The 14172-nt window shown below is 49.4% G+C and overlaps 1 protein-coding gene across 1 annotated transcript in view; it reads left to right on the forward strand.

Annotated features, from left to right (window-relative positions):
• The window catches only part of ALDH1L1 (aldehyde dehydrogenase 1 family member L1), a 114504-nt gene extending 109286 nt beyond the window's left edge, over positions 1–5218 (forward strand). The window contains exons 14-16 of the mRNA XM_049642255.1: positions 1597–1702; positions 2876–3075; positions 4879–5218. Coding sequence (XP_049498212.1) covers positions 1597–1702; positions 2876–3075; positions 4879–4934 — 362 coding nt within the window. The 3' untranslated portion in view covers positions 4935–5218. The remainder of the gene's footprint in view (positions 1–1596; positions 1703–2875; positions 3076–4878) is intronic.
• Positions 5219–14172: the final 8954 nt, after the last annotated feature.

Raw genomic sequence — 14172 nt, forward strand, 5'->3', positions numbered from 1 at the left:
GAGAGAGTGAACTGAAGGCATGGTTTGCAGAGCAGTGAGGGGAGGGAGTGCATTACCTCGAAACCAGGAACAGTGGGGAGCCACCATCACCACCCCCTGGCCTGAGGGCCAAGAGGAGGGCATAGAATTCCTGGTATCTGGTGAGGGGTAGAGCTATGAGGTACAAACTCTACTAGAAGCCAGAAGATGAGGGAGCGTGGCCATACAGTCCCCCTCATGGGGCCCAGAAGGGCAGAGAAGAATATGAAGGAACAAGAAAGGGACAGAGCCTGGCCAGCCCAGAGCCTCCAGCACCTGATGGGCAACAGTTTGTTTGCAGATTGAGTGAATACAGGCCACACCACATGAGCCAATATGTGTTCATACCTAACTTTTAAAAAAAGTATTTATTTATTTTTGAGAAAGAGAGAGAGGGAGAGAGAGACAGTGTGAGTGGGGGAGGGGCAGAGAGAGAGGAGACATGGAATCCGAAGCAGGCTCCAGGCTCTGAGCTGTCAGCACAGAGCCCGACACGGGGCTCGAATTCACGAACCACGACATCATGACCTGAGCCAAAGTTGGATGCCTAACCGACTGAGCCATCTAGGCACCCCTCATACCTAACTTTGGTTTTAAAAATTGTAATTAATGTTACAATATAATTTACAAATGTGTGAAAAATATGGAATATTTTATTTATGTTACTCTTAATTTTTTTTTAATTTTTTTTAACGTTTATTTATTTTTGAGACAGAGAGAGACAGAGCATGAATGGGGGAGGGCCAGAGAGAGAGGGAGACACAGAGTCTGAAACAGGCTCCAGGCTCTGAGCGGTCAGCACAGAGTCCGACGCGGGGCTCAAACTCACGGACCGTGAGATCGTGACCTGAGCCGAAGTCGGCTGCTTAACCGACTGAGCCACCCTGGCGCCCCTTAAGTTACTTTTAAAGTTAATTTCTTTTTGTTTTTCAAAAAACCAGAAAGAGAAAATTTCACGTCTCTCAATTTTCCCTAGTGAGGCTAAATGAAATCTCAGTCAGGTAGGGTCTCAGGGCCCCTGCACTCTGTTTCTAGAGGAGAAATAGAGGAAGCATTTCTGCGGTCAGAGGTGGTTCCACCTAGAACCAGGGCCTGTAGGGGCAGCAGTCTGGATGGGAGTAGGTGGTGGGCATGTGTTGACAGGAGAGCAGGAGGCACTTGCCTCTGTGCCTGGGGCATCAGCTCCCACACTGAGGTGTCTGGAAGGAGATGGGAAGCAGTTCTGGGAGATCCTATCAGAACTCGTGTGCGACCTCCCCCTACTCAACCTACTCCACAGAGACTGATGGAGAGCCACCTGAAGGGCTATACTAGGTACAGAATCGTTGTTCTATTACAGACCAACACTGAGCATTAGCCTCATTTTCCTCAGCAACGTTTAGTTGAAAGAGTTGTGATAATCCCATGGACTCATATTCCTGAGGCAGGAAAGGCACCCACAGCATGTGGTCTTCACCACACAGGTGTCACAAATTGCAGTGCCAGAGTGGGAATGTGTGCATGGTGGCCAACAGGACCAGGTCTGGCCTGGGAGAGGACCACCCACCTACACACCACGGACCTCTGTCTCCCCCTTAGGTTTCTTCTTCGAGCCAACTGTTTTCACGGATGTGGAGGACCACATGTTCATAGCCAAGGAGGAGTCCTTTGGGCCCATCATGATCATCTCTCGGTTTGCTGATGGGTAGTGTGCCCTGCTTATGTCTCTTGAGAACCGGATCCTCTTCCATGCTTTACTGGGTTCTTCCCTTGAGCTTTGTGGGTGGCGGGTGTGGCCAGAAGGAGAATTCAGGTGGGGTGGAGGCTAAGGATGAAGCCTAGCCTAGTCTTCCCAGTCCTTGTCAACCACTGAAGTTAGGAGAGTCCCAGGAGGTCCAGGAGGGCTGGGTCCAACTGAGAGCATCCACTTCATCTCTCTGATGCCTCTCACTGCCTGCTGGTCCTGTTCCCATTATCCACTGCTGTGTAAGAAACCATCCCAAACCCCAGTGGCTTGGAATAACAAGTTACTTATTTCACTTGTGAATCTTCAATTTGGTCAGCATTCGATGGGACTGGCCATCTCTACCTCCATGTCAGGGCCTCCCCTTAGGCTTTCCGTGGCATGGCAGTTGCTGCTTGGCACCTCACTCACCCAAAGAGGGCCAGTGGAGGATGTAAGCCTCCTCAAGAACCATCAGTCAGCCTCAGGCACCCCGGAACTTCACTTTCCCCTCTCCTATTGGTCCAGCAAGTCATCAAGGCCAGGAGAGGAATAGGGACCGGCCATAATTGCTTTACCACAGGTTCTTTTCCTGACTATTATTTTTCAAAGTAGCACCTCTGAGCAGATTCTAGAATGGCACCTCATCCTCGATACACCATACTTCCAGCTGTCAAAAAATTATCAAAATTATCTTCACATGCTGTGTTAGAATGAGACACTTTTCTGCCATCTACCAAGCAAATATTGTGCTGAATCTTCAAGCCTATAATGTCTGTGGTGGGGACTCCCCCAGGGCAGCTCCATGAGGAATGCCTGACAGGTGTTCCTTTACCATGTGGGTGTGGCTTGAGCCTGTCCCGCTCTCTGGGCTCCTATCCCCTGGTCTATAAAGTGAGGGGTTCACCCATGATGACCAGAATGGTCTGACTTTACTCTGCCTCCTGCCTGTCATTCTTTCCTCTTCTCTCAGCTGCCCTATCTCCTCCATACTTGCTGTCAGCCCAGCATGATTTCTCAGAGGGTCCTGCATGATGGGAAGCTTGGAGTGGGTGGCACCTCCCCTCGGAGGAGGGGGGTAGGTCTCCCTGCATCCCATGCCTCGGGTGGCCCCATGACCCTCCTCACAGAGTTCTTCCTGGGTTTTCCCCGCAGTGACGTGGACACCGTGCTGTCTCGGGCCAATGCGACAGAATTTGGCCTGGCTTCTGGCGTCTTCACCAGGGACATCAACAAGGCCCTGTATGTTAGCGACAAGCTGGGGGCAGGCACCGTGTTTGTCAACACATACAACAAGACCGACGTGGCCGCTCCCTTCGGAGGGTTCAAGCAGTCCGGCTTTGGCAAAGACCTTGGTAACCTAATCCTGAACACCTGTAAGGCCTCTTGGCCCCCGCCCGCCCAGTCCTGGGGGCCAGGGGTGTAGCACTGACAAGATGGCTGCCAGTGCTCACCTCTTACCAAGAGGGGACAAGCGATAATTCAGGCGGTATGCAAGATCCTGCTAGAAAGTGAGGACTGCAGGAAGCAGACAAGACAGAGTGATCTGGCCAGGGAGACTGGGAAGGTGACTTTAACGGGGACCAGGGTGGGCCTTTACCAGGAGGAGGTGCCTGCACTGAGACACCAGTGTCTGGAAGAGGCAGAATAAAGACCTGAGGGTGTGTGCTCCTGGCAGAAGGGACAGCAGGTCTTGAGAGACCAGCTTTGGTCTTGGAGCTGCAGAGAAGGGCCTCAGTTCAGGGACAGGAGGACTGGAGGAGAAGAGGCTAGGGAAGCTGGCAGGGGCCAGAGAGCAGTGTCCTGGTGGCCATGGTCAGAGCTTCATCCACAGAAATAGGGGAAGCCATGGAGGCTGAGTATGGAGGCCTATGGGGTGGTGTGAGTCCCCAGTGTAGAGACAATGTCACCCAAGTGAGTAGCCACATACAACCCGCCTGGCCTGCCAGGAGAAGTGGAGATCTGGTCTGGCACTCCTCTTTCCCTGGGCTGTTGCATGATTTAGGATGAATGCCACTCTCCCCATCCTGGCACTATGGAGTCTAGCAGTTGAAGACTGGTTCCAGTTGGGGATTCTACCTCTGAGGCCCAGCCGTGGTGAGGGGGGCAAGGCGTGGGAGAGCAGCTGTCTCCCAACACTCCATCCCTGAACCCAGCTCAGGATCCTCAGGGAGGTGGTTGCTATTTTGTTTTCTCTCCCCCCCCCCATCCATCCTTCACATGCTGTGGGAACCCCCAAAGGTGCTGGTTAAAGGGACCCCAACAACACCCCCCAAAGCCTGGTACCACACTGTGCACACAGAGGTGGGGCTCGCTCACATGCACGTGCACAGGTGTGATGTTGGACAGTCCTGTTCCGTTTGTCCTTGTCTGTCACCTCTTCCCACCTCCTCTTCTTGGTGTCCTCCATGGAAATATGCAAGGGCTATTGTCATCCAGGAGACTGTGGGTGCCAAGTCCCCAGGGTCTAATCTCTGGCACTTAAGGCTATGCCCCCCGAGCTCCGCAAGCTCATCCTCTCTGCTGCCACCTCATCCCCAGTGTCCTGTGCACATAAACCAGGCATCCCCAATAGCCCATTGAGGCTGAGCCAAGAGAACTCAGCAGGCCCTGTCTGGTGAAGTGTGGCTCCTGGAGCTAACCTTAGTGGGTGGGGGAGATGTCAGGCAACCACAGACCCAACATACTGGTCATGGGGCCAGACATACAGCTGCAGAACACAGCCAGCTTCTGGGTGCCTGTGAGTTCCCTTTCCTAGTAACGGCATGACCTGGAATTAGCTGGGGGGCAGCAGTGGGGACAGGCACCTCTGGTTAGTAAGGGCCCCAAAAGAGCCTCTTGGCTGCCCTCTGGCTGATGGGGCTGCCATCCCTCGAGAGGAGGTAGTCAGAGGAGGGAAGTTTCTGGAACATTTGCCCCAGATTGGTCTGTATTCTGATACCTGTGGTGGAATCCTCACCTCCGCCTATCCACCCAACTAATTCCTGACCCCCCAGGGCCTCAGCTTCTCATCTGTAACTGGGGCTGAGCCTAAGCTGACCCCACATGGTTGCTGCATGGATCTGTGTGACAACAGGGGTGCAGTGCTCAGAACAGTGTCAGGCCTGCTGTAGGGGCTGCTGTGAGGATATTTCCCAATGGCATGTGGTGTCTTGCAGGAGAGGAGGCCCTGAACGAGTATCTGCGGGTCAAGACAGTTACTTTTGAGTACTGAAGAAAGATATCCTGAGAGAATGCCCCGCTCTCTACGATGTGTCCTCGCCCTGCACAACCGGGCCTGCCCTCTCAAGGGGAGGCCTAGGCTGCTCCCCCAGAGGTCTCATGCTCTCACCCCCTCCCGAGTGCACAGCACCCCACTTGAGACACTGTTGGAAACCTTCCTGTCCACACTCTCTGTCTCTGCTGGGACAGCCCCACCCTTGCCCAATCACAGTGCCCTTTGTTTGGGTGAGAAATTGGCCCCAAGGCAAATAAAGGTTCTGACCAGTGGCAGCAGGACTTCCGTGTCTCTCCACTCCCTCTGTGGGTACCCCTGGTGACCCTGCAAGTCCTGGCACTTGAGTGGCATTGCCCAAGGAAGGTGTCCTGGGGAGAGGTGCAGGAGTAAAAAATGTTCATCAGCTTCAGCCTGAGAAGATGGGTGCTGAGATGAAGCTAGGAGTGTGAGATATTTGTTGTGCGATACCTGGGAAATGCAGAGCAGAGGAAGAAGGATGGGCAGCAGAAGCATCGTGCCAGGATGCAGCTGTCTCCCTGTGTTGCAGCAGCCTCCCTGGATGGGACAGGCCCTGCCCTGCCTGCCCAGCCCTCCACTTTGTTCACTCTTTCTCCTATCACCCCGCAGGACTCTGGGGCCCTCCCTTCTGCACTCCCACTCCTGAGGGCACAAACATTACACCCTCACTTACCTGCTGTTGCCCCAGTTTACCCCACATAGCACTCTGCTCGGCATCCCACCCCTCCACCCCTACCCGGCTCTGCCCCTCTGAAATTCCCCTCCTCCCCCTGCAAGTCCTGGCCATGCTGGGTGTGTCCTGGCCCAGCCTCTGCTCATCTGGGAACATCTTCAGTCCTCCTCCTTTAGCCAAGTCTGTCCCCCAGGACCTATGAAATCTGTCTCCTTCCCGCAATGGGAGGTCCCTATGCCTGGCTACCTTCCATGATGGCTTCTCTTCCTTTCAGGACACACTTTTACAGAAGTCCCGTCCAGACTACCCTGGTAACAGTGAGTGGTAATAGTAGTGAGAAGCAGTAGTTCACTGAGTAGTACTAACTGGAGGCATGGAGGTTCCAGGCCCTCACTATGTGTTTATCTCATTTAATCCTTCCATTAGCCCAACTGCTTTTGTCCCCATTTATAAACAAGGAAATTGAGGCAGAGACATTTACCTGCCCAAGGTTACAAGACCACTTGAAATTGCATTCCCTCTAGTTTCTGAGTGAGAAGGACTCTGAAGCCCTTTCTGCCTACAGAGCAATTCACCCCTCTGAGAGCTCCTCAGTATTGAGTTCCTGACTCCCTCCATTGCTGGGGGTCAGGCCCACTTGGATTTGCTCTTTGACAGGGCTTAGCTGCTGTGGTTTGGGGGGAGCAAGCTAATCCACTGGCTACTGCTCCCGTCTTGGGGTGGGGGTCCTCTACCTCCCCATGTCCGCTGTAGCCCAAGCAGGAAGTGGGCTCTTCTATCAACCCCCCATGTACCACTGCCAGGAGGCTGTAACTTCTCATGAGGGCTTCTTAGAGGGTCATGAAGAACTGACAACTCTTACTCCATGAGCCAACTCAGAACCCCGAAGCCCAGACCCATAGCCCTGAAGCATAGGCCCCATGGGAGGCACTTGTACCCATTTCCCACCTGGCTGCTTGCAGCAGGGCCAGCTCACCCCACCACCAGAACTGTGGTCTCAATGCTCGTGCCCACAGAAGGGAAGAAATGAGTTGTTCACCTCAGCCTAAGCCTCTTGGACCCTGTTTCCTCCCTGGGAATTGATCGTGATGATTGATGGCAGAGAACCACTTCTCTGAGAGAAGACCTTCTCCCCCACCCGCTTATTTTAATTTCATTTATTTTGAGAGAGGGGGCATGAGTGTGTGAGTGGGGAAGGGGCAGAGAGAGAAGGGATCTTAAACAGAGACAGAGAACCCTAAGCAGGCTACACGCAGAGCCCAATGTAGGTTTCCATCCCACAAATTGTTGGATCATGAGCTAAAATCAAGAGTCAGATGTTCAACTGGTCTAGCCATTTAGGCATGCTGAGAAGAATTTTCCTGTCCCAAAGTGGTGCAGATCTGCCTTAACACACATCCAACAAGATGAGCCCCTTATCTTCCCCTTTCCCAGGTCCCCTTTGTTTCACCTCAAACAGCCCCAGGGCCAAGGGGGTCCAACTAATGCACCCAGAAGCCTGCCCAGTGTCTGGCGGAGTCAGCCTTGTCTTCCCTGCAAACAGCTCTTCACAGTAGAAGAGCAGGAAACATTTGGAGCGCAGGCTGATCCAAACCCAAATTGAGCCCAGAAACCTTCTTCTCCCCTCTTTAGACACACACACAGAGCTTGGTTTCAGCCAGGTTGCCCCACTACACTTCCATCTTGACACCTCTGGTTTGAATGTGCACAGCTGGGCTCCTACCTTTTTCACCTTCTCCTCTCTTCAAGAATTCTTCTGAAACTATAAGGTAAGTACTTGAGAAAAACTACCCTGCTTTCCCTTCCTATGTACTTCTTTCCTATTGTGTCTCCTTTACATTTACATAGAACACTTCACTTCTGATGCTTCTGGTCACCAAATGTGGGGAGTGTTTCCCACATCAAGCAATTCTCTGTGACACCAGCTGCGTGTCCTACAATTTAACTCAACTGTCGACACTATCCATCACAGACAGTGTCAGATCCCACAGGTTAAGAGCTCAACTCCAAAATACTGTTCCAACCTACTTTAGATGTCAGTCACAAGTAGTAGGTGTCCAGGTTACCCACAACTTGTATCTGATTTGGCTATAAATCGGAGGTTCCCATGAGTCCCACTTTGAGTTACATTAATTTTCTAGAGCAGCTCACAGAACTCGGGAAACACATTTGCCACTTTAATAAGGATATGATAAAGGATACAGATGAATAGCCAGATGAAGAGATGCATAGGGTGAGGTCTGGGAGGGTCCTGAGCATGGGAGTTTCTGTATCTGTGGAGTTGGGGTGAGCCACAGTGCCCTCTCACACACAGTGTGGATGTCTTTACCAGGACTGGAAGCTCTCCAAAACCCATACTGCTGGGATTTTTATGGCCACTTCCTCACATAGTCATGACTCATCGTTAACTCCATTTCTAGCCACTCTCCCCTCTCAGGAGATTGGTTTGGTGGGGCAGGAGGGGGTGAAGATGCCAAGTTTCTAATCATGGCTTGGTCTTTTTGGTGATTGGCTGCCATCTGAGAGCCCACCCAGAGTCACCTCAATAGAATAAAAGATGCTCCTATGCCCTTCTCACGGGCAATTACAAGGGTTTGGGGAGCACTGTGTCAGGGTCAGAGACAAATATTAGCGTTCTTATCACTTAGGAAATTACAAGGGTGTCAGGAGCTCTGTGCCAGGAACCATGGACAGAGACCAGGACACATTTTCTATTATCTCACAGTAAGAATGGTAAGACTATCGGTTTATGCATTTCCATTCCTTTATCCCCTTCTTTCTTGAGTTCTAGAACCCCAAAGTTTGCATGGGTCCATGGCTGACCTGAAGAAAGACAGAATTCCCAACCTCCTTTGCAGTTAGGTCTTGGTCATAGAACCAAGTCCAGTGGACAGAATGTGAGTAGAAGTGCTCACTCCAGAGACGTGCCCCTTAAAGCAGGGAGTCATGCTGTTGCTCTCCCTCTTTTCCTTCCCTTGGACTGGCTGGAAGCAGACCCAGGAAAGAGGGTGGTGGGCATTTTCAGACCATGCAGATATGGCACTACCTTTGGAGGCGGACGGAGCTGCACACAGTGGCAGACATCTGAATCCCCAACATCATGGAGGTGAATATGATCCAAGGTGACCTGCCAGCAGTCATTGGTACATGGGAGAAATAAACTTGTCTTTTTGTAATTTTAAATGCATTTATCTTTCCATGTTAAAGGCATTTAAGAAATATAATGAACAAAATGAAAATATGCATGTGTGAATAGGGCCAAGGAGGAACACAGCACAAAGATAAAATCAGGAGTGTGGTTAGTATCAAAATTGTGTTCTGTGAAATTTTATGCCATTCTAAAGTTGGAGCATGATTTAGCTCAGAGCTTTCTAGCTGACAAGAGTGTGAGGGAACCTAATCTGTGGCCTAATTCACAGTGTCCATGTGACAGAAGAAACAAACTAGTTTTTCTGGAGTACAGAAAGAAATCCATTTTTTATGTCCTCCTGAAGATAATATGTTTTCTCATGTGATGACCACTGCCTTATACTATTTTATAGTAGGGCGTTACGCTGCAGATGGCTGTTTCTTATGACCTTCCCCAAGGTAGCTGAGCACACGATGACTTACTGGAGGCACAAGCGACCCCCCTGGTAGCATGAAACACTACATATTCGTCCAACTACAGTGGGGTGGGATGGGGAGGAGGACAGACCTTGGAGCCCACTGTAGCATTCTGTTGATCTGTCTTGATCCAAACATGATGAGCCAGAGGAAATGGAATTCACCAGAAGCCATTTCAGGCAGTGCCTTCTGTCATGCAGAAAAATGTTCTGACTAGGTAAAAGGGGGCTGGTGGGGATGTTCAGGATCAGAAAATGGCCACAGGCTTGCTCTATGTAGTACAGGGAAGATTTTTGAAGTGTGTGTAGGAATGAGGTGGCAAAGGAAGGAGGTAGACTCTCTACAAAGAGTATCACATTGAAAGCTTTCCTTCTGTCTAGTAAACAGTCTTGCCCAGAATACCCATGTGAGACCAATTCACTTGGAAACACAGTCTTGGTACATAGTAAACATTTGATAAGTACCTAGGAATGAATGACTTGGTAAACGTGTCTCATCCTGGCCTTACATGAGTTACTGAACTTGCTCTGTGCTTCAATACCCTCATCTGTAAAACCTCACAGTGTTTTGAAAATAGCCTAACACTCAGTGAGGACAAGATAAATGTTAGCTTCCATATGATTCATGGAGTGGATTAAATCAATTGCAAGGTCTAGGTTATATTAAACTTGTATTTGTTCATTGAACAAGTGTTGAGTTCTAACTGAAAACAATGAAGGCAGAACACACAGCTTGTTTACTTCACTATTCCCAGTGCTTAGGACAGGCTTCATATATAATAGGTGCTCAATAAATGTTTATTGACCAAATGAATAAATCTGTATGCTGATCATTCTAAATTCTCACTGCATTGGGTTATCTTGTGGAAAAAAAGATACATGACTACAATTCTTTTAAGAGGTAGTAAAGAACCTGACCAGATTTGTTCACTTTTGGAAAAACATGGAAGATTCAACAAGGAGTTACTTCTGTATCATTGATGATTGGCTAGCTTCACAACTCAATGAACTTGTTTCTTACGTGTGCTCTGTGTCCATCATGGATGGTCAGGGACTCTGTTCCAGGGCTCCTTGGTCTAAGACATTGACATGTGCCATGGCCAAGGGGGAAACACCCTGGTGAGTCTGTGTCAGCACTTAGATGCTCTCCACTGAAAGTGACACATCACTTCTGCTCCTAACCAACTGGCTCAGGCTAGCCACAGTGACCCATCCAACCCAGGGAACAGGAAGTTCAGTCTCCATGTGTCCAGAAGTGGGAAAACTGAGGATCAGTGGGCAGGATGAATCACTACCTCCAACAAGGCTCTCAGCTCAGACAAGGAAAGTTGTTTCTTTATTAAGAAATAGATAATTTTCATATCTATGTTCCAGTGCATAGGAAAAGATGAAAGTGTTATCATTCTTTCTGTAGAACTATCATGTCTCTAGTGTCCAAATATGACAATGACAGCATAAAACCAAATGAATAGAACAATCATAAAAATGGCAACATAGTTAATGTTTGCAATAACATGCTCATAAATTGAATTCATCTCTATAGAGAGAATAATTTCATTATAACCAAACTCTAGCATCCTAGGAATACAAGGATGGCTGAAAGGAAAATAGAATCCCCTCCACTGACAATGAAAGGGCATTTTCATGTACCTGTGTTCAAATCTACAGTCTGCCACTTAATAACTCTGACTTGGAGAAGTATATAACCTCTCCAATCCTTAGTTTTTCACATCTGTAGAGTGCAATCTTCACCGTCCTTACTTCCCAGGGTAATTGTGAGGTTAAGACAATGAATATGAAGTGTTATTCAGCACCTTCTTGTGTGTGATGTCAGTGCTCAGTGCCAGCTGATTCTATTACTATTATTATCATGGCATTGAGTCAATAGCTGATTCAGAACTTATGTATCTCTTTACTCCACAAACATATATTGAGCACCTATTATGTGCCACTTTCCAAGAGGAAGTTTCTGCCCTGATGAAGCGTACATTCTAGTGGGCAAAAACTGAGGAAACCAATAAGCAAATGAGTCTAGTGTATACCATGGAGAAAAAATATGGAGAAAAAATACACTAGTGAGAGAATTGCGAATGCTGTCTGTGGGCGAGGGTGGGATGGGTGAGGCACTATTTGTACAGGGTGCTCAGGAAAGATCCTTCTGGTAAGGTGGGATCTGAGCAGAAATTCGCAGGAAATGGGAATGAGGTAGGACACCATTCAATATGTGGTGCTGTTCCATCAGGAAATGGAGTTTAGGGGCACCCGGCTGGCTCAGTCAGTTGGGCACCCAGCTTCAGCTCAGGTCATGATCACACAGTTTGTGAGTTCAAGCCCCGAGTCAGGTTCTGTGTTAACAGCTCAGAGCCCAGAGCCTGCTTCAGATTCTGTGTCTCCCTCTCGCTCTGCCCCTCCCATGCTCATGCTCTGTCTCTCAATAATAAATGTTAAATTTTTTTTTCTTTTAAAGATATGCAGCTTTCAGTCCCTCTCTGCTTGGAGCTACCTCCCCCCCTATGAACAAGCTTGAGCCAGACTGGTAGAGATTAAGAGACATGTGGCCCAGCACTGGTCTGCATCTTACAGGTGAGGAAGCAGGCTTTTCTTAGGCTCTTGTGTCTGGTGAGTGGCTGACTTCTAGTCTTTTCCCCTTTGCCACCTGCTCTTCAAAGTGAAATCAACAAAACTTGTGGGACTATTTTTAGTGGCAGATGCAGTGACCTTAGCCCTCCTTCTGGGGCCTTGAGGCTTCTTCCCAGTAGCCTAGGGGTTGTTTTTGAGGTTCCTATAACCCTTGAGGTGTCAGCAGCTTCATGTGCTATCCTCCTTCGTGGGGCTATTCCCTCCTGTGTCCCCAGGCTGTCAGGGGCCTGGATGTGAGCCCAGTTGCTGTGACATTCCTACCCGGAGGGAAAACCAGCAGCTTCACTGAGGCCCACCTGAGTCCATGCCCCTACCGGGGCACTGTAAGTCTGCTTGCATGAATCTCAACAAAGACAAGAACGTCCCTGGCTGTTAAGCCATATTGGGGGTGGAGAAGACTCCTAGGGTCTGCTGTAGGGAGGTTTTCTAACAGAGGCATGATCATCCCTCACATTGTAAGTCTAGCACTGCCAGACACTCTCTAGGGGCAAGTCTCAGTTTCCTCATTGGAAAATGGGAATGGTAATGTCTGTTCTGCCTGCCCCCAGGTCTGTCACAATGATTCAATGATATCATGGATGTAAGCATGTGTTGGAAAGTCCTAGTAAAGCGCAAGGTACTGTTTCCATTATAGCATGAACAGTGTTTTTAAGTTTTTTAATTTACTTTGAGAGAGGGGGAGTGAGAGCACGAACAGGGGAGGGGCAGAGGGAGAGGAAGAGAGAGCGACTCCCAAGCAGGTTCTGTGCTGTCAGTGTAGAGCCCAACGTGGGGCTCGAACTCACAAACCATGAAATGATGACCTGAGCCAAAATCAAGAGTTGAACGCTTAACTGACTGAGAATAAATATTTTTGTTCATGTTTATGCAAATTACAAGAGGCTTTTGAGTAGTGGCGCTGTCTTCCTTCCTGGCAGCTCTCGACACAAGGGTGGTGGTCCGGGCCTAGGGCAGAGAGAACTGCTGCAGTCCTGTCCCACCTTGAGGCCCATGTGCTTCGTCCTGCTGTCACTGAGTCATGGGGTCATGGATTTGGCAGGACCAACAATAACAATAGCTCACTTCTCCACGTGTGCATGAAGCCCAGGAATGGCCTTTGGGTGTGGGTGGGCAGGCTGGGGTGGAGGGCAACTAAACCAGCCCTGGATTATTCAGCATGCCAAGCAGGGGTGGTGAGGGGCAGGCCCTGATTTTAAGATATCTTCCTCACCAGACAACAGATTTCTTACTTGGAATTTTATAGTTTTCTGTGTAAATTTGATTATAAATCAAAAAGCAGCTAATTCAGTCAGTAGTCATCTTTGAGCCAGAACACTAGATGAATCGGAGCCTCCCCGTATTTATAAAGCACTCATCCGTTCATGCCTTCATTCTCTTGTTCCCTTGTGTGAGAGAGGCAGCTTGGTTGATGGAATGGAAAATGTCATCTTTAGATTTAATTGGAATGGAGTTTGAATTCTGGCTATGCCTCTCAGGGCTGTGACCTCCAGCAAGTGGAGGAACTCTTTAGGACCTCAGTTTCCTCATCCATAAAAAAGGTAGGAGATATTCCCCTCACAGGCTTGGTCAGCACTGATTTGCAGATGGCAATCTGCACCTGGAGTAAGTGGCTGGCAGGCACCCTTTGCCCTCCATCATTGCACCTTTTTATTTATTCTGCAATCAGCAAATGTCTTTCCAGTGCTGCAGATGTCCCCGCCACTGCCCCACTCAGGTTCCGCCTCCAGCCCCGGGCACACCTGTCTGACTTCTTAATGTGGGCCTGCAGCAATTCCCAGGAAAGCCTTCTCTGCTGTGGGAGCCACTTGGCCCACCTTGCCTGACAGTCCATCAGGCCTGAAGGACCAGGGCACTATTGTCCCCTGGAAGTAGTCCTCATGTAAAGTTGGGTGGGAGTTAGGATTTGTACACCCTTCAGGGGCAATATCTCCGAGGCTCCCAGAATTCCAGGCAGGACTGAGCTCCAGATGCCCACGGAGGTAACTTGCTTGGTAACGAAACTTCATTGGCTGCCCTCCTTTCCCTGCTTCACCTCCTCCCTCTCCCACCAACGTTTTCTGGGATCATCTCCCAGATAAACTCCTTGCACTTGAATCTTCATCTCAAGGTCACTTCTGGGGGCTGGGAGTGGGGGCAACCTAAAGCAAGTGTCTACTATGTACTAGTGGAGATGTTCAGAGATGAACAGGGTCTCTTCCCTTGGGGAATTCACAGTCTGAGAGGCAAAAATATCCCACCTAATATAGCACAATGACATAGTTAAGAGGTGTTGGGGGATTCCAAGGAAAGAGGCTGAGGG

The sequence above is a fragment of the Panthera uncia genome, chromosome A2 (assembly GCF_023721935.1).
Source record: "Panthera uncia isolate 11264 chromosome A2, Puncia_PCG_1.0, whole genome shotgun sequence".
NCBI classification, from domain to species: domain Eukaryota; kingdom Metazoa; phylum Chordata; class Mammalia; order Carnivora; family Felidae; genus Panthera; species Panthera uncia.